General features: G+C 36.3%; 1 protein-coding gene across 1 annotated transcript in view; it reads right to left on the bottom strand.

Moving 5' to 3' along the window:
• Window positions 1-20,233, bottom strand: part of sad (Cytochrome P450 family protein sad) — a 170,737-nt gene extending 150,504 nt beyond the window's left edge. Inside the window, exon 1 of the mRNA XM_090399952.1 lies at window positions 19,725-20,233. Coding sequence (XP_090256078.1) covers window positions 19,725-20,233 — 509 coding nt within the window. The remainder of the gene's footprint in view (window positions 1-19,724) is intronic.
• Window positions 20,234-21,048: the final 815 nt, after the last annotated feature.

Here is a 21,048-nt window from a genome sequence, read left to right as displayed (position 1 = left end):
TTTCATCTATGTTCAATGTCCTTGCTCTCTACAGTCCGGTTAATGGAAATGCAGAGGAAGATAAAGGCTAAGATAGCACTTATGGCAAGTGCTATATTGCTTTCTTACGATACTTGAGATGTTGTTGTTATGGATATTTACGTATGTATTTCCATATTCCTACCTGATTAAACTGTATGTGTGTGTGTGCGTGGAACGACTATATTTGCTTTTGGAGTTAAATCGCTTTTAGATTCGAGACAGCCTGTTTTTCCCCGTCCCTTGTAGACCTTTGCAAAAAGTCAATTCTGGTTCGAATTCATTATATGAGATCCTTTTTCCAAGTCCATCAACGCCAAGTTAACGAAACTCGAAAGTCGAAAGAAGCCTACGGAGGTTTCCTTCCGGTCAACTTATGCCCCCCCCCCTTCATCTTCCAGGGATATTAAACCGACAGAAGAGATTGCAAAGGCATCGACAGGAGCGCATATAAAATTTCATATTTATAAAAAATCAATTTGATTTTTTGTTGATTAAATGATCCTCGTCGTTAATTTTGCAGGCCTGTTTAACGTGGAAATGATGTTTACGTCCATAGCGCTTAGGTCACCCCCCAAAAAAAACATTCTAAGTTCAATTCTGTGCGGACTAGAGGAAATAAGTTTTCTAAGTCTTTCTTCGATCAGTTCCTGAATTAGTCGACTCTGACATGGACAATAAGGATAATCATTCCATAAACGGCAGAAAATTGATTGTAGGACTCCAACTATCAGACAATAATATATAATGTTAGTGTCAGGTACGATATGATGGCAGTTGTGTACCGAACTCGCCTCTCCAGGATTGCAAATGATGCAGCAGCGCTGTAACTCGTGTATAACACTTCTTGGGGAATATGTAGAATAATGTGTAAGTTACATGTCCTACCTCAATTCCTTCATGGTGGTTATCACAACTTTTCAACACATCCTCGTATATTATTATTATTATTATTATTATTATTATTATTATTATTATTATTATTATTATTATTATTCCAAGGAGTTTTTAAACTCATTGAGGGAGATATCATGTCAAAAACTATCCAACATTTGTGCAGTATCTATCATGTTTTGCTTCGAACTCAATCACAGTCATGGCATCCACAACAGATCTCTGGCAGTCTATTCCACTCATTCAGCACTCTCCAAGCAAAAAACCTAGGTCTAACACCCTTGTTAACTACACACTTACATAGTTTCCATGGATGGCCCCTAGTTTTCCCACCACCACCACCATACCTGTTTTGAAAAATTTCCTCTGAATTAATCTTGTAAAAACCCCCCAGTAATTTGTATATCTCAATCATATCACCCCTTTTCTGGAAGTCTATCAACCAGTTTCTGTAATCTTCAATTCCATAGGTTCATTCCATAGACCTGCTACAATCTTGGTCACTCACCTCTGGAACCTCTCCACCTCTTCCTCATCACCAAGAAACCCTGATGCCCAGATCTGCGCACAGTAGTCAAGATGGGGTCCTATCAAAGCTCGATAAAGATAAATAATAACTTGCTTGTCTCTGCTCATCAAAGTATTCTTTAGTAACTAAGTAATCTGATGAGCTGCTTTAGCCACTTTTGTTATGTATCCCCCTAAACTTTAACTCCCTATTCACTAACACTCCCAAATCTCTGGCTTCGTCAATTTCCTGGAGTAAAGTTGCACCGATGTGATATACAGCTGGTAATCTTTTTCACCTCACTATGCATTGCCTTACACTTTGCCACATTACACTGACATCCATTATACTTTGCCCAGTCTGCCAATCTATCCAAATCATCCTGCAAAATTTTGACAACATCTGTATTAACTATTGCACTACCTACTTTGCATCATCGGCAAATAACTGAACAGTTCCTCTCATATCTTTTCCTATATATCGTTAATGAACAAATTAAACAGGAGCAGTCCAAGAACAGAACCCTGCAGCACGTCACTAGTCACAGGCCTTCTTTTGGATAAACTCGTGAATAAACTTCTTCTTCTTCTGCATCTTTTCCTACTTAAGTAGGGTCACTGTTTATGGTGGGTCTCCTTCACAACCTTCTGTCTTGGGCTGTAGCCATATCCAAGTTCTTCATCCTCAAGTCCTCCTCCACCACATCTCCCTCCATCTCTTCATTGGCCGTCCGCGCTTCCTCCTCCTGCACATCCATCTGCATGACCTTTCTTCCCACATACTCTTCCTCCCTCCTCATCACATGACCAAACCATCTCAACCTTGCCTCCTGTATCTCTTCGCTCCTAAGTTCGTAACTTTCAACGTTCCCCTTGCATAGTCATTTCTCAGACGATCCTTTCTGGTCACACCGCACATCCACCTAGCATTCTCAGCTCTGCTGCCTTCATCCTGCTGATGTTATTTTTCCTCAGTGCCACAGTTTCCATTGCATACGTCATAGCTGGTATCACTACTGTCCTATAGATTTTGCCTTTTAGACTGATCGGCACCCTCTTATCGAAGAGCACTCCAGCCATCTCTCTCTCTCTCTCTCTCTCCGGTTCCTCCATCCTGTTTGTATCCTGCATCCCACTTCCTTCTCAGCCAAACCACCCTCTTTCATTGTTGAACCTAAGTATCGAAAGTCACTGACATTCCTGATGACATTTCCTTCCAGCTCCAGATCTGACCAGCTGTCACTGGAAAACTTTCTGTCTCTCCCAGGCAGGTTCGACCTCTTGTCTTCACATTTATGTACATCTCCTGCACCAACCTGACATATTTCTCCAGTACCTTCTTCTCCCTCAGATACCTCCAAACTTCTTGCCTTGGCACTCTATCATACGCTTTTCCAGATCAATAAATACCAGACGTAGCTCCCGTTGCTTCTCTCGAAACTTTTTCACCATCTGTCGCAACTCAAAGATAGCATCTGTCGTTGATCGACCAGTCATGAAGCCAAATTGCTCCTTTGCCATCTCCACCTCCTTCCTCAGTCTTCCATCAAGAACCCTCTCTAGGATTGTCATTGTGTGGGGAATCAACTTTATTCCTCCGTAATTCTTATAGTCTTAAACTCGTGAATAAACTACCTCTGATATATCTCCATCAAACACTCTCCTACCTACCTCATCTACCCTATATCCATCCCTATGTGCTGCAGTTTACTGATTAGAATTCCATGTGATATCCTCAAAGGTTTTGTAAAGTCCAGCAGTATCACTGTATGTAGTATATTGACATGTTTATTTTTATTTATTTATTTATTTTTATTATATGCTGATACGTTAGTATAGCAAAATTATTTGTGGGAGTGCCTATAATTGTGTTTGAGTGTCTATGTAGTCATGTGGAAATGGTATTTGCATCCTTACGGCTAAGGCACCTGAAGAAAGTTTCAGATTCAGAATTTAAAACTTTCAGTTTACATTCTAGTTGCCAACTAGAGGAACGTTTTTAAACTTTTCTTCAGCCGAATTTAGAGTTATTCGATTTTTGCATGACAAATAAGGTTTCATCCCAGGAACTTGTATTTTTAATTCCGTATCTCAAAAATCGAGCTTAGAGATCACACTATTACATAGAATCTGCCGTAATCTCTTATGGAAAGTCTTGAATGATTGCTCACCTTTGCTCACTATCAGTGAAGACTTTAAGAATGGAGACTGGCTTCCGACTTATTAAAGTTAGGCTTTTAAAAGGCATTAGAGGATTTTACTTACTTGTGTTGACTTCTGATCTCTTGCTACCTTCTGCGGAAGCAATTACTTGTGGATGTAGATTGCAGGCAACTTTAAAGTATACCACCGTCACAAATTTATCATGTCCCCTTTCAAAAAATGCTTGCAGTGCAAATGTCAGAGTAAACCTTCATTCTACAAACTAAAAAAAAAAAAAACTTGGAAATCGCACCACGCAAATGTTTGTGTTAATAATTAAGCTTGAAATAGGATTAAAATGTAACATTTTAGAATCTGTGGACCTTCATGATTTTTCATTTCAGAAAATAAAGAGTCTAACATCAACTTGAAGTTGCAATGTCTAATTTCCATTGGCTGTTAATGCTGTCTTCGGTTGACTTATTCTTTTACCAGTGTACGGAAAGGGACGTACTATATATGCCAGCCTATCTACGTTTTTTTTTTTCGAAGCCCATAAATTCTTCTCATGTGCTTTGAGAGTATAGGCATGTAGAGTCATCTCAAGGATATCTTCTTCTTCTTCTTGAGTATTCTGCAATTGAGCAGATTCTTCTTTTAGTAGCAGAAACTTTCCTTCCACTCTCTTCTGTTCTGAGCCTTCTCTTTCAAGGTTGTGTACCTGTCTCCATTCAGCATGTCATCTAGCATTGTTTTCCTTACTCTTCCTCTGGGTCTTTTCCATCTATGTTTGCTTCGATGGCATCTCTGATGATTCCATTTCCTCTCAGAATATGTCCGATCCAGTTTCCCTTGCTTCTTAGCAGACTCCTTTCTTCTTGTACTCTTTTTAAGACCTCTTCATTAGTTATTTTATCTGTCCATTTGATTTTTTCCATCCTTCTCCAAATCCACATCTCAAAGCTTTCCAAAATCTTAATTTCTTCTTTCTTCAATGTCCAAGTTTCAGATGTATAGAGGGCAACACTCCGCACATAACATTTTATTAGTATTTTCTTTAGGTTTCTATCCATTTTACTTCTGAATAAATTCCATTTTCTATTAAAGGCATCTCTTCCCATTGCTATTCCTGCTTTTATGTCACTTTTACATCTTCCATCATTGCTAATAACACTTCCTAGATATTTAAATGTCTGTACTTGATTCAACTTTTCCCCATTTATTCTGATATCCATATTTGCCTCTTTTCTTGCTATTTTCATTACCTTTGTTTTTCTGATGTAATTTCCATTCCATAATTGATACAGGATTCCAGTAATCTGTTCAACAGATGTTGCAGTCCTGTTTCAGTATTTGATAGTAATGCCTTGTCATCTGCGTATCTTATTGCAAATATCTGTCTACCTCCAATCTTTATTCCTTCTTCTGAATCCTCCAGTGCTTCTTTTAACATTGCTTCGGAATACATGTTAAACAAAATTGGTGACAGAGAACAGCCTTATCTTACTCCTCGACTCTCACCATGGCAGTTTGTCCCATATATAGTGAAATAATTAGCCTTCTGTCTTTCCAATCTATACCAATCGTTTCCATTACTTCCACCATCTTATCCCATTTTACAAAATCTAAAGCTTTTTCCTCAAGGATATATGTCATCGCTATATATATCAACATAGATCACGTAGGCGATAACAAATCTACATTGATGTGTCTCTGGGCTTGTTTCAGTACTGTGCATTTTTTAAATAAACCTGGCGTGCCCCCAGCTGTCTAAAATATTCGCTTCTTAAAATATTTTTTATTTAAAAATATTTGTAGCTCCAACTAAGATTTTTGAAGTAGTAGTAGTAGTAGTGCACACCTTACCACTCAGCTATTGAAAGAGAAATATAATGTTATTGAAATGTTACTAATAACCTCTTGGGAGAGACAATAATTTATGGGATTTTTTTCTTTCTTTCCCCCAATGAATCTACTATATTATCTACTGCGAAATTTTATACTTGAAGTTAGGTATACAGAATATAACATCATAAAACAATTACAGATAGAGGGGTCACATTTCTTAAAACGCGAGGTGGGTGCAATATATTCTACAAATGACTTTCCCCCACTTTCTTTCCAAAGCGACAAATGCATGAAACCATTCGCATTGAATAGATATGGTTAACATCAAATGACATCCCACTCACACAAATCCGTAGTGCATTAATAGTATTGTTGGATATGAATTAGAAAATCCGGGAAGCCCACTTCAAAGACCGAACACGAAACTTTTTTTTTAGTACATTTTTAGGCACTAAATCTTGAGCTAGCTAGTCTGTGATTAGCTAAAGGTGACGGTTAATTAACTGCCCACTGCCCATTAGTCGCCAGAAAGTTCAGGCTAAATGGCTTAATTTACTTGCTTTGGCGATTAAACGGTGTTAGTAGATTTATTATTTAATACACTCTCATAATTGCTTCGGCATATCCGTCTCTTTTAGTTGCTTCGGTCGTACTTTTTCAAACAGCAATGATATTAAACGGCCTTCTGTCCAGTCACGATGAATCCTTCATCACGCAAGTGGAATCTGATCATTTGTTTGAAGCCATACCTCATTTGTAAGTAACAATCCTTCCATGGAAACCGATGGATTCCTGTGCGTATAATTCTGGCAAAATCGTTTGTCGTTCTCCTCAATCCCTGTTTGAGAGAATCCACTGATGCGTTTTATTTGAATTGCTACCAAATTGACTGAGATTTTGAAGCCAATGAATTTGTCTGTTAAATGCATGTATTCTTCTTGACGCTTTGCCGTTTTGTGAGATGAAACCCTAATTTTCCGGGAGTGGAAGAAAACCTACCATTAGTCGATCACAAGATCGGCTAAATCACCGTAATTTCAAACGTTCTTATAAAGGTTTTCGTCCACAAAAGATTCGAATCTAGGTCTTTCCAATCAAAGGGCATCGTCGTTACTGATGTCTCATTGAATCCTGTTATACATCAGTGCACAAAGGGTGAAAATCACAATCGTATCCAACACTCACATGTTTTCTCCATCAAATTATGTGACCTGCTTCTCCTTTTTTTTTTTTAAACTCATAATGTTTTCATACTTTAATAATGGCACCCGGTTGGTCGAATTCTCCAATTGTGTTACAGTCACTAATGTCTCACTATGCCTATGGAAGTCGCTTGACTCTAAACTCACCAATTCTACCGCTCAGCATCTGTAGGTTGTGATGGTACATGATTTGTCAATGGTACACAATATTAAAATAAAAAGCACAAGTTTATCTCGATAATTTTTTTGCAGATGTATAATTTTTATATTCATATGGTTACAAACAAAATAACATTTTTGCCACAGCAATTATTTCCCATTCTTGACAAAAAAAGTAATAATAGAAATAAAACGATCCATTTCTTTGTAGATGATCTCGAAGAACATTACCCTAACAGATTTTCATGAAAACGAATGCATTGAGGAATACATTAAGTTTTCCAACTCATCCTGAAAAATAATACTGTCTCGTATTTTAAACCCAGGTTCCTCTTTGCTGTTTGCATTGCGTAGCCGATCTCATACGGAAGTAGCAGGTTTTTTCTCCTGACAATGTGGGTATTTTCATCCCGCATACAGGCAAATTGGCCAACAGAGGACAAGCAGTTTGCAGACACAAAATGCTATTGGAGGTGATAGGCGGTAGATGGCGTTGTGTATTGATGGCAGTAGTAGTGTCGTGTATATCAGGTTGCACAAATGAGGCATGACTTCAAACAAATGATCAGATTCCACTTGCGTAATGAAGGATTCATCGTGACTGGACAGTAGGATAGTAAGATTAAGTAAAGGAGACGATGTGGAGTAGCATGTCCTCCCACGATGAGTCCTTGGATGCGTCGAAGGTGTCACGTAATAATAATAATAATAGCTATAGTACCCAGTACCTCTATATAGTGCAGTCGGACCTATTAGCCATTTAGATGGAAGCATCGGCTTCGATTTCTGTCTAATACAAGAAACATTTATTGATTTTACACTGATGTCGCAGGGCCTTTCCTACTAAAAAAACTTTGGCTTGGATGAAGGAACTCATGACGTTGACAGCTAATACAGTCTTCTCATAGCCGAAGAAGGCAATTTCAACCATCTCAACATAGCGACGTTTGTTTGATGACAGTGTGCTTGATGATTTTTTATATGAATTGTGTTGTTTAGATGTTTACCTTGTACCACTATGGTAAGGATGCTTAAAATTCTTCTTATCCTTGAAAAATTTGATTGAGTTGGATAAAAAAAAAGTACCATACTGGTCAATGACGATCATTGTCCACTATGAGACCATCATTTTGCTTAACGTGGCCTGAAATTGATCCTACTCTGATTTTCGGCTTAGCTTTCGCTTCGTAAGAATTCGAAGGAGGCAACTAAGTCCTGTTTATCATTGTCTGTTTAACTTAATGAAAAAATCTATCCTAAGTGTCTCCTGGAGGGGCATCCTTTTATACGAGTTGTAGCCTTGCGTTACATGGGATTCAAACCTAGTCTTTCCAACCGATGCGAAGCAAAATGTCGCGTTGTCTTTGCAGCTGGTACATAAATGCCAAATTTAGAAGACGAAGAACGAGATTCTTGTTTTGAATTCTCTGGAGTGTCACTTGAGATCTGTTTGCCACATTCTTGAAATTAATCTCTCATGTTGAATGAATGCATTCAATCTAGAGTTTCAATAACAGAGCAATATTTATCACGAAGTTGGTCATTTTTTAAAGATCCTAAACACCTGAAGACATAACAGTATCCGTGACTTATGGTACAGGAAATACACATTTAAAATGATTTCATATTGAAATTTATGGCTAATTGACAGCATTTTATATCCCTAATACCCCTAGGTACTATAGGGATCAGTGACGGCTCGTGGCTTGAAATCGTGAAGGTGCTTTCACGATTTTCAAGGTGCTGCAACTTTCGAAATACAGTATACATGCACACTGTAAGTACAGTGTATACGTGTTTGGATAAAATATCAAAATTATGGTAAAAATTAAAAAAAAATTAAACATGAAAAAATATTGTTTATTATCGATAAAATTATACAGTTGGGTATAATTCAAACTTACTTAAAAATAAAATATATTCTCCTTGTTTTGTTTCATGAAAAAATATTGTTTATTATCGATAAAATTATACAGTTTGGTATAATTCAAAATTACTTCCAAATAAAATCCATTATGATAACCCCAATAATGTTGTAAAATAAAAACTATAACAAATGTTGTGTCTTTAATTGTAATGTCCAAATATTTAAAGAGACGGAATAAACACGATAAGCACTACGAACACTCGACTACTGGCGCACTCTGCATATAAACAACAGTGGAACTGCGCGACGGACAGTGCCGCATTACGCTAATAGCTCGCATCTCACTATGACGTGCATATGCTTGCGCATGTAGCAAATATTAGCAATACGACATTCTGGTAAACACAGTGCTGCTATCGTCCTTCGCGCCCTAAGTGTTACGCCGACTAGAGATACATTTTTTCCTTAGCCTGGGCAACCAGACTGATTTGAGGTTCAGCAAACATACTGTCCTTAAATTTTGAAATATTGAAATTTTTTAAAAAATAATGCAATGATGTTAGAAATGATTTTCCTAGCAGGGTTTATATTTTATGTTTTCTTACTTCATTGTGTAACAGCCTTTTCCGGAAGAGCAACTTATTATCTATGTTAAGGAAATATAGACTTCCAGAACGAACGAACGAACACCCCTCCCCCCCCACACACAACTGAATAATTTAAGCTAATAAGTTTCTTTGTTGAAGACGAGATCTAAATAGTTCGAACTGCTTTGTTGAAGACGAGATCTAAATAGTTCGAACTGCTGCTTAGACGAATTCCGATTCGTCACCAATAAAGTAATTCTGACTGTTGAAGCAAATGAGATCTCTCTTGACTTCATAAGTTCTTTCATCTTATTATGATAACTTCCTACCTACGTTGAAAGCATAAGGTTCATCATCCGCCAGTATCACAATATGTTGATGATGGTGAAGGTGTTGGAAGATCTAAGAAGTAAGGAACCATCACTCTTAAGATGGATGTTATATTTGGATGTTATATCAAATATTTATTCTTTGTAGAAAATCTAGATACATTAGTTAAGTAGACTGAACAATCTGTTACATAATTAGTTTTCGCCAAATCACTGTTACCATAAAAGTCATAGCCCTACCGAATCACAAGCCAAAGTGGCTAACCCTATGAGGCCGTGGATATTCCAGCCAGTTGCCTGTTTTGACGAAGAAAAAAGCTCAAGGAAAATAAACACCTTCCACCTTCGTATTACACCGACTATCTCGCACTGATTGTAAAGCCCTTATAAAGGTTAGCGTCTTAGACCGGATTCAGACCAGGTCTTTCGAACCAATGGTGAAATATTGCAATATTTCACCAGCGATTCGAAATTCTCATTGCAATAATGACAGAGATTGGGGAAACACTTAAAAAAAAAAAAAACTTATTCCCGTATTAATCTTATTCACTTATTCATACCCAAAGAATTTAAAACAGAAGAGAAACCCACTTGGTCAAATTGAAAAGAAATCTTACGTGTAACAGAATTCAGCCCAAAAGCCTGCACTTTTCCGAATTCTTTAAGGAAATGCTTATCGTTAGTCTTGATTAGAGTTCATTTGCAGAATTTTCGCATTACTCCAGAAGGCAAAAAAAAAAAAAAAAGAAAAAAGAAAGTGATATTAATGTGCTTTTGGGAAAGAAGAAGAATCAATTTAGCGGACTCCATGCACGTAGTTCCTAAGCACAAAATCTGTTTCATCATATCACAACACATTACAGCATTACAATGCTTACGCTAAAACGAAGAAACAACAACAACAATAAAAAAAAATCCACCATTTGCAGTCTGAAATGTTCCGGCTTCATGACAATGCACGGCCACGTACAGCCAATTTGTTTCAACGATAGCAATTCGATCCCTGGGAGGTCCAACATCTCACCTACATGACCTAGCCATAACGACTTCAGTCTGTTTGATTCATTGAAGAACTTTCAAATCAAAATTTCACCTCTAGTTTTGAGGTAAAAATCAATTGTTCATCAATAGCTTCGAAGTTAACTGGTCACATTCTACGAGGGAAGCATTAAAACATGTGGAGGGACGGGACAAAAGTCCCAAGCACAATGGTTGAAAAATAGATTAAGGACGCGGCCTATATTTGCATATTTTGATATGCCACTGGCATGATGTAACTATGACTTTCACCCTCCAGAACCATTTTATTATGTCTCTTCAAGGGCCCACGAACTCTATGGATATCGTAGTTACACAAATATAGCATAACATGCCATCAAGTACGCCAAAAAATAAATAAAAAAATCAGCTTCCGCCTTTTTATTCCCATATAGGGAGTAGGCGAGGCCATTTAGCCCTATCTAACTTTTGGAGACTGAGTGGGCAGGTCAATCTCCACTGGTACCCAATCAGAGATAGATGGCCCAAGGCTATCACTAATTAAGTGGCGCACGGTGAAGAGAGGCGGCTCAACATGTGCCGCCATCTCGTGGTCCCTAACCCTAAAACAATATATTTAATTTCTGAAATAATGTTGGTTCTACGGTCGAGTTTCTTGAGTTTACGAGACGAAAAACCCGAGTTTCCGGGAGAAAAAACCCGCTTGCACGTGCCAGAGATCGACTAACTCGATCTCTGGCACAGGCAAGGGGTTTTTTCTCCCTGAAACTTGGGTTTTTCGTCCCTTAAACTCAAGAAAATCGACCGTACCATTAAGTCAAATAAAGAAAAAGTGTTGGAAAAAATCCTCTAACGCCTTTAATTCTCCAAAGGGACTAAGTAGGCAAAGCAGTTTTAGTTCTAACTTTATAAAGAACAATTAGTAACTAATTCTCCCCTCAGCAGTCACTGATAGCTGGCCCTAGGTTATCAATGATTTTATAATCATCCTGGGAGAAGAGTATGGCAGACAATTGGTGCCATCTCTTGTTCCTTAACCCTAACACTATATCCCGTATAGTTAACAACTTAGCAAATCAACCGTAGAACTCACTATTTTAGACAAGTTGCATTAAAGCCTCGAATTTCCGGGAGATAAATCCCTTCGCTAACTCGGGGACTAGCTGAGAAAAAATCGTAAGAATAGTTTGGGAAAAGACATTTTTTCTCGTATTCTAGTATATTTTAATAGAATAGTTTAATAATATTTAATGTTCTATGTCAAAAAAAAAAGCAATTTAAAATAACTGAGATAAAGAGCCAAAAGGCTTCACTTCGGCGATTCAAAATTATTCTAGTTAAGTGGATATTGAAACCCACATTATTTCTTAGCCAAATAATGTGGGTTTCAATAACCATTTATCTGGAATAATTTTGCATCGCCGAAGTGAAGCCTTTTGGCTCTTTATCTCAGTAATTTAAATGGTGCAGCTCTTGGCAACTTGTATGGTAAAAGAGTAACTACATCATTGCAACCTTAGTATTCACATCAGAGTCTACCTACTCACTTATGAGACTTCAATAAAGGTCGAAACCGGTCTGAGTAGTGAACTCTTCTCATAATGTATAACAGCATACATCTCCTAGGTCCTAGGAGATGTGTTTTACATTATGGGAAAATACTAAGAACGGTAATCGGAGCTTGCTCCACCTTTACTACGAGTTGTCTACCTGTTGGCTTATTCTTGGATTCGCCGAATCTTTATAATTCATTTATATTCGGCATGAAACTCTTAGATTTTCTATCTTAGAGTTTCTTATTTGGCTAAGAAATAATGTGGGTTTCAATTTAAAAATTTAAAAAATAAAGTTACATTAAAATTTAAAAATTGAATTAACATTTAAACAATATAAAATTAAATTTTAATTTTAAAAATTAAAATTAATTTCATTTCCTCGAAATTTTTCAGACGATTATTTTTCGTTTTGGCTATTCACCGATGAACCAAATCTGAATTTCCTTTTTTAAAATTAATTTATATCAACTCATCGATATTTTATTACTTGCAGTACATCGTAGATTTATTTATGAAGATTTTTTTTGCTTAATTTAGCATTTTCACTGCGCAAATAAATTACTTAAGATGTGAAATAAAAGGAAGTCAACCTACAGCATACACTAATCTTAGTAGCTGTTTCAAGTCGTCTGAACATTATTTTGAGTCTTACCTGAAGTATCCTATTAATATTAAGAATTTCATTTGGTCTCCTTGCTATGACTTTGCAAGTGTTGCAAGCGACATTCCATCGAGTGTCAATGGCATCTAAAGTTTTCAAATTGAACTTTTGTTGCTTGTCAATAATTGAGTGTGGATCATTGGCAGCCTTTAATTTTTTTTCTTCTTCTTTTTTTTTTTTTTTTTATAAGATCCGTGTCTCGCAATGAAGGGTCATTGCCATTGGTGATGGAATTCTACCTTTCAGAGCCTCGAGCAACCCATTAAATAGGACATGTTAATGACAGACATTTGTTACCAAGTGGGCAATCGGTTGTCACGCGATCAGTAAGGAAGATTACCACAACTGAAATTTTTGCTTCCCTTTACATTTAGCATATTTCCCGGTTGACTTCGTTCTTATAAATATTAATCACTTGAATGAGAATTTCACAAGGTTTCTTCATTTCTGTTGAATTGCGTATTTGTATACTTTACATCTGCAACATTATTAGAGCTGCATGTCGATGAACTAGCTTTATGATTTATTGCGACATTTCAAGCGTCAATCCATTAGTTTTACTCATATTTTGCCTTAAAGGCAAAACTTGGGCATTTCCAACTATGAAAATTTTGAAGATAGTAAACGCTCAAAAGTCCTCGAATAACTTTGACTCTTGAGAAACATAAATAAAAAAAAAGAGCCATAATAAACACCATATAGCCTAGTTAGATATCAATAATTTAATTCTGAATTTTATCTGAAATTTTTGAAGAATTATATCAAGCTCTGTAAGATTGTCTTGTATTGAATGTAGCTCTATAAGACTACATTCATTTTTCCATTGACGTTATGTTACAGATTTTTTTTTTCTTTCCAGTATAAAATAATAAAGATGTACTAGCAGAGTGGGTTAGATGGGAGCAGTACGGTGGCTACTCAAGCAACTAGGTGTATTTTTCAAGTAAAAGAGTCTGGAAATATGTTATTGAAGTGAAGTTACAAACAGTTAAAGGAAATAGGACGACCGAGGTTTGCAACCATTCCTAAATCTTGATTGAGTAATACTGAATAAGTCTTTGGAAAATTGCAGAATACGTTATTTTATTAAACAAAAATATTTCTGTATCGAGGAATGCAGAGCTCCAACATTTAGTATACAGCCTGGATGAGTGTGAGATGAATTTTATCGCCGAGCGTGAGACCACCACATCCTGGTTGCTGGAGGACTGAAGTGGCTTGAAAAAGTTCTTAATCCCGATAATAATAATAATAATTCTCTATACTTCTTTATTCTCCGGATGGAGTAAAATGCTTCCCTAGCTATCTTTTTGGAAATCAGTCGTGTACTCGGTACCTGTCTTTGTCTTTGCTTGAGGATTAGTGTGATCTCTGCCTGCGAACGTAGACGACGGCGCATGAGGATATGACAGATATGATAATACCAGTCTGATATTACTGTTGGAAGTAGTCTATATGTTCTTACGATCGACTTTCTAAGTTGCGGGGTTAAAAGCACGAGTTCCCTGGAATAAAAACCTGCTTTCTTTTGCCCTAGAGATTACTTCAGGTAAGACCCAACTGGCTTAGAATTCTGCTCATAAAAAGGCGTAGAATACAAAGTTTCTCTAGAATAGAATAGGATCTGTATGGTCTATCTTCTTCAAATATAGTGTTAGACATTATGACAAGGCTAAAGAATTTGAAGTAAGTTCAAATAGTTTGGATTTCGATTTTTTGCGTCACACGAATAGTAAAAAAACTCTTCCATAATCCCATCTGTAACAATTGGAAAAATTTCAACATGTAGCTTTATATCACAGTATATTAGAAGACTGTACTGTTGTTAATGATAAATGTTTTCTGAAAAAATCTTTCAGAAAAAATTTCAGTCTTTCTCTATAAAGATCAGCTGCCAATCCAAACTTAAGTTTAAGGGGTGGAAACTGGCAATATTACTCGTACGATGACTTTTTCTGGCGTAAAGACATCGAGGGTTATACTGTGCCAGGACACAAATCACAGCAGTACATATGGTAATTGGTTAGTTGGGTAATAACAAACATCCATGCCCCTGGCGGGATTCGAACCAGCAGCCTCTTGACTGGAGAGCGGATACGCTAACCAGGATACGCTAACCTCATGCTGCCACGCAAGAGGAGCAACAGAAAATGATTTCATGGATTTCTATTCCTTGTCATAAATAATTTACTTCAGTGTATCACGTGGGACATTTTTTCCAAACTTTTAATTTTTACTATAACTCAGAAAAGAAAAAAAAAATAGCTCTTTTATTTATTTACTAAAAAGTTCACACCTTATATTAAAGTTAGCTCAAGTTAAAGCAGACAATTTTTCAAGCCTAAACAAATATTTGGATATGTCTAAGAGTGGCAACGTTGTATGGGATTAATACAATACTGCTAGATAAGAATCGCGATCTGAGAAATTTCGATGTAAAACCCAAGCCACTTTGTCCCGTTAAATATTCCCATATATTTGCGAAGAACAGTACCCACTAATGTGTTAGTCTTAAAATCACCTTAGTGGACATTCATATTAGATGGTATATTAATTTTTATGCATTATCGTATTTATTTTATAAAATCTTATCTTAAAGTGCATTGGTAAATTTAGATAAAAATACTTAGTATAGTAGTTCGTATAGGCCTCCTTAGCTTTGTCCGTATAAGTTAAGTCCTTTGGTTGGAAAGATCTCGGTAGAAAGCACACAGTTTACAGAAAAAAGAATACTTGTATTCGCAGACACAGGACTAAACCATCTTATCTTCGAATTACGATTACGAAATCCAAGGATACCTGGAAGGTCGTGGGCGCTTTAGTGCCTGTTAGAACCACCACTGTTGGTCTCACCCTCGACGATAAAATTCATCTCACACTCATCCAGGCTGTATACTAAATGTTGGAGCTCTGCATTTCTTGATACGGAAATAATTTTATTTAATAAAATAGCGTATTCTGAAATTTTCCAGCAATTTGTGAAAATTATTTAATGGAAAGAAATAAGAACGCTGTTATAAAAAGTTTGAATCCACACCACTTGGGTATTTTCTCTGATATTAAACTCTACTGACGAGATCCCAATTCTCAAAACTTTCGTCAATGATGAGTGAAAGATTAGGATCCCACAGCATCAACCTGGAAGTTTTGTATGGTTTCGGAACAATTTAGTGCAAATTTTGTTGAAAAAGGAAAAAAAAAAAAAAACACTTTTTAGGCAGGCCAGATCCATGGTAAAATCAACTGCAGCGGAAAGGGATGAATGTTAAGGTACAGGAGCCACGAGGCAAGTTCATTATATTAGTTCGTGTATGTTCATCAAGTAATTGGTCTGTATCGCCAGAACAAACAACAAAATTCTCCTGAGAAAAAATCTTAACCATGTCGTCCAAGAGTAGCTAACTCAGCATAAATAGAAAAGATCCGAAAATGTTCATTGGCGAATTCCTAAGGCTTATCCTATCAAAGGAAATCTTATTCGTAAGGCAGTCCCACGGAAATAAGGCACTGATGAGCTTGTGTTACCAAGTAGATGGCAAAGTCTGTAAGCCGCAGATACCAGTAGTGGCCCAACTATTTTTTGGCCTTCCTGAATAAGCATTTGTAGCTGAACTAGGCAACTTGAAAGCATCGAGTTCTTAGGTTATTCGCATTCCCGTTTCACAGCTTCTGGTATTTGTCCATTGGATAAACTCCATTTCATCAAAAACATCTTGTCCTTGCCAAGAATAACTTATTTCTGATGACAGATATCTTGCTGAGTAAGCAGCTATCATTCTTTTTATCGTGATTTTGTCCAGACAGAAATAGAACTGAAATCTGTTGTACAGCGGCGTATTTCGATGGAATATTGTGGTAGAATATCCTTCTCAAGACATTTACTAAAAAGTAAAGATATTGGAAAAACGTATGACTGGGGTAGCCAGACTGGAGTGCATACTGAAATAAATGCATATGCAGAATTTGAAAAAAAAAAGAAAAAAAGAAAAAAAATCAAATTTGACAAACGTATGTCCAGTACTACCTCAGCTGGTATCTCCGGAATTTCTTGTACTCGATTAAACTTCTTTATTCGCCAGTAGGACGATTATGCAGGAGATTATACCATGGCGTTATCTTTTTTCGGGTAAGAGGAACGGGTAAAGAAACTCTGCGTGCAAAATTTAAATTTCTGTAGATCCTCTATTTGCAGCCAATCAGTTGTAGATCAATCAGGTTTGGAGTCAATCAGTTGTAGCAAACAAGCTCTCATGACAGCCCCAACGGTGTTGTCACGAGAGCTTGTTTCCTACAACTTCACTGCTATAAGGAAGGTATCGATGACGGAAAGACCTGAGTTCGAATCTTCTCTAGGATGGGAAGAATTTATATAGAGACTTTTTCAATTCAGGATGAATTAGCCGGTCTACTTTTTGGACTACTCCTTGCGAACTGAATAAAATCATTCACCGTTTTAACTTGCTTGCTGTCTGAAAGCACAACGAAGGAAGGCAAGCTAGGATCTATGAGGTAAAAAACGTGTGATCTGAACTTAAGACGGATGTTATTCTTCTTCTTTTTTTTTAAATCCACGAGAATTGGATAATCCGTGAACCTTACACCCCTTCACTCATCTTCAGATCTTCGAATAAGCAGTTTGCCCCCTCTCATCGAGAGCACATGAAAAAATCAGCTACCACCTAAAGACATTCGCAACCAGCTGTTGAGGTATCGAGGACATGTCATCCATTTCAAAATTGTCTGAATCGAACATGACTCTTCAACATGGTACGGTACTTAATACTTTAGCAGCTACTTCTAATAACAGCGTTCTTTTGAAGGTTGAATTCAGTTCTACAGCGTTTGAAGAACACTCATGCTTTGATGTGTATTGGCTTCGAACTCTGCTAACAGCATTAATGATGTTAATGACAGTAGTAAAAAGAACACTCTCAATGTTTAACAACTTTATTAACAAATCTTCATTAACAATTCTGACTGGTCACATGACAAACATGATTGCATCAAACGTATGATGATCCATTATATTGAATCTTTAAATCATTATCTTTTCCGATTTATGCCTCTCAGTTGTCTTTATCTTTTGTTTCTTCTTTATTAAGATGCTTTCAAATACTTTTCCATTTTTCGCATAGCAGTACTTCCTACACTTGATATAATTTGTACCTAACTAGAACAGACTCTAAAATAAACAACAAACTTTCGAGCGAATGTTATGGCCTTCATCATACTCTACTGGGTCTTCACCTTTTGTCATGTTCGACTTCCGTTTTTCATCTCATTCTTCTTTTTTTTTTTTTTTTTTTTTGTGGTGGTTACCCCTACTTCGCCTGATCTCTCCTCACACAGGCAGGATTAGACGCAAGTGGAGACCAGACTAATGTCAATGACCTTAGGAAGTCCTGATCCACTGACGCTATTGAAAGATAAGTTATTATTGAAAGATAAGTTAACCCTAACTAGAAAGTTTTTGCCTAACATTTGAAATTGGTGCAATAAAAACATGAAGCCCTTTCAGAGCTCATTTAGATTTAATTAGAACAGTGAATCACTTTACTATCAGCTTGTTATATGTTTAGAGAAGAGATAAATGAACTAAAGCTATATATATATATATATATATATATATATACCACAGAGTTAATCATACAGGTGAAGACGAAATAGGGCGTATATAATGGATAAAATACAGTTATTGGATTCCTGTGACTGCTACATTTGCACTTATTTCCTTTTTTTTTTTTTTGTAATTATAATATCATGTACTATTATCCAATTGTTTATTCCATTTCATATGATCAGCCACTTGTTTTTGATGATGCATAGCTCAGTATCCTACAAGTAGTACTGTCACTAATATTAATAATTAGAATTATCAGTTTGATAGATTTAAGTAAGAATTGAAATGCAAATAAAATTGATAGTCGCAATCTGATGAAAACAACTAACGTTTAATTTTTGAGAAGTAATACCTATTCTAAATCTTGATTTTTCGTAATCCATTTGAAGTAAAAATATTACAGCAGCTACAGGAAAAGATGCATTATTCGAAGCGTGAGAGGTATTTTAATAGTAAACTTAATAGTGAAGGTATTTTAATACTATTAAAGATATTTGAATACGAAACTTAACTGTGATTTGCACAGAACTGTGTCGTGAATAACACTAATATCAATATGCAATCAGCGCCGTATGCCAAACGATAACATGTAAGAAAATTTCATTACCAGAAGATATTCAGATACTGTTAATTTCGAGTAGTTTCAAATGCAGTTGTAAGGAAAGAAAGTGTATATAATGTATAAAATACACAGGAAATTAAGTAGAATAAATATCTGATTACACTAGTTATTTCTTTAGAGCAATTCGCTTCAGAGAACTTAATATAATTTTGGCATCGTTTTCACCAGACCTCAATTCGAGACATGAGTGATTGTACAACAAAAAAATTATAAATGAAGAATTTTATATATATATATATATATATATATATATATATATATATATATATATTACGAAAAGAGTGATGGATGAGTAGAATGCATTGCCTGAATGTGGCGTTGTGAATGAATAAGTTGTAATGATGGGTCTGAGGACTCTATGCAGATTTATTTATGACAATCGTTTGTAAATTTTTTCCCTAGATGATTTTTTGAGACCATGGAATTTGTACTACTACTACTACTACTACTACTACTACTACTAATAATAATAATAATAATAAAATGATCATTATTTAAACAATTAAGTTCTAATACAGATTCATACCTATGGAGATGTATTTATCATGTTAAAACCAATGTCTAATTTAATTTTAATTATATTATATTTTTATTATTTTTAAAAGTATTTTATAACTGTAGCAACGTTTATTTATAAGTACTTATTGATATCACTACAAACAGAATATGCTAGAAAAATCTACTATTAAAAAAAAAAAGTAAATAATACTTACATGAAGAAAAGGCCTCTTTCGGTGTTAGTAACATCATTGTAGATAATCCACGGCCTAGGTATCATGTGCTTCGGATAGTCACCTTCATTTTTGTACACTTTTTGCATTATAACCGGGTCCGCTATAAAAACACCTTCAATAGGTCCAATCTTTTCCCGATATACCGGTCCAAGTCTTTTGTGTAACTTATCACAATATTCAAATATCTTAGCTGCCCCACCACTAAAAATCAAATTTAAAGTGGTCCCAATTAGTGGAAGGCCCCTCGGAGATGGCATCTCATTAAACGGTTTCATTTTGGTAACCGAAGGAATGTTGTCGCCCACCTGACCTGCAGTGAGGCTGTCTGTAACTGGACATTCATTAAGGGAATCGGACAGGGCAGTGAGCCCGCTGGTTCTATAACTCACAGCAGCTGAACAAGTGAAATCGGGCTTGAAGTCCTGTGCTGATGACTGAAGTCTGCTAGCTTCTAACAGTCCTTTCACTACGTGACGCGATGCTGCCATGGTAACAGGCGAATCGGAATAGCCACTGCATGTGGAGCAGGACTGGTCGGCCGAGAACTCTGCATGCTGGTTTTATAGTGTTGCCTCATTCTCTTATAAGTGACGGAGGATTTTGCCTCGGGGAGGTGGAACTGACGCTTCCTTGTTAAGGCTCAGCTTCAGGTTTCTCCCAGAAGTCCGGAAGACAGCAGGATGGCTGTGTATTCCTGTAGTTTGTATCGGACTTTGCAACTTGCACGAGGAAAACGCTGAAATAAGAAATCGCATTATATTGTCACATGACAACGAATCACGTGATGCATTGTACTATTGCAAACAAACCAAGGGATAAAAGTAAACCTCAAAGGTAGGATGAGAAAATTAATGATTAATGGAAAATTGATCATCCGACAACCATCTGGGATAAGAAGGGGGGGGGGCGATTAGTGCCCTGCTGTGTCAGCAGGACAACAGAGAATAAAAGGGAAATCCACTAACCTAAAAAAAAACACGAAGGGAAGGCAAGTAAAGAATATAATCTGAGGATCTTGACGCTTTTTTTTTTCCCTGCTCTCTTCACTCCCGTTCGGCGGAAACTAGCTTAATCCTTCTAAGAAAGATTGGATTTAAATATAGTCTACAAATTTGCATTTAGTGATAAAAACTTTGTTGAATATTATTTTCGAAATTTAAAAAAAAAATGGCAGTTGAATGATGATGTTCAACTGACAATTTTTATTTATTTTGATTTCAGATGGTATATTCCTTAATTTTTTTTAAAATTAAACTTAAGATCGTTAATATATTTGAAAACTTTTTTGATCAAAGAAAGATTG

This window comes from Typopeltis vanoorti, chromosome 11 (genome assembly GCF_054136105.1).
Source record: "Typopeltis vanoorti isolate ZY-2024b chromosome 11, IOZ_Tvanoo_1.0, whole genome shotgun sequence".
NCBI classification, from domain to species: domain Eukaryota; kingdom Metazoa; phylum Arthropoda; class Arachnida; order Uropygi; family Thelyphonidae; genus Typopeltis; species Typopeltis vanoorti.
This window is presented reverse-complemented; position numbering and strand designations above follow the sequence as displayed.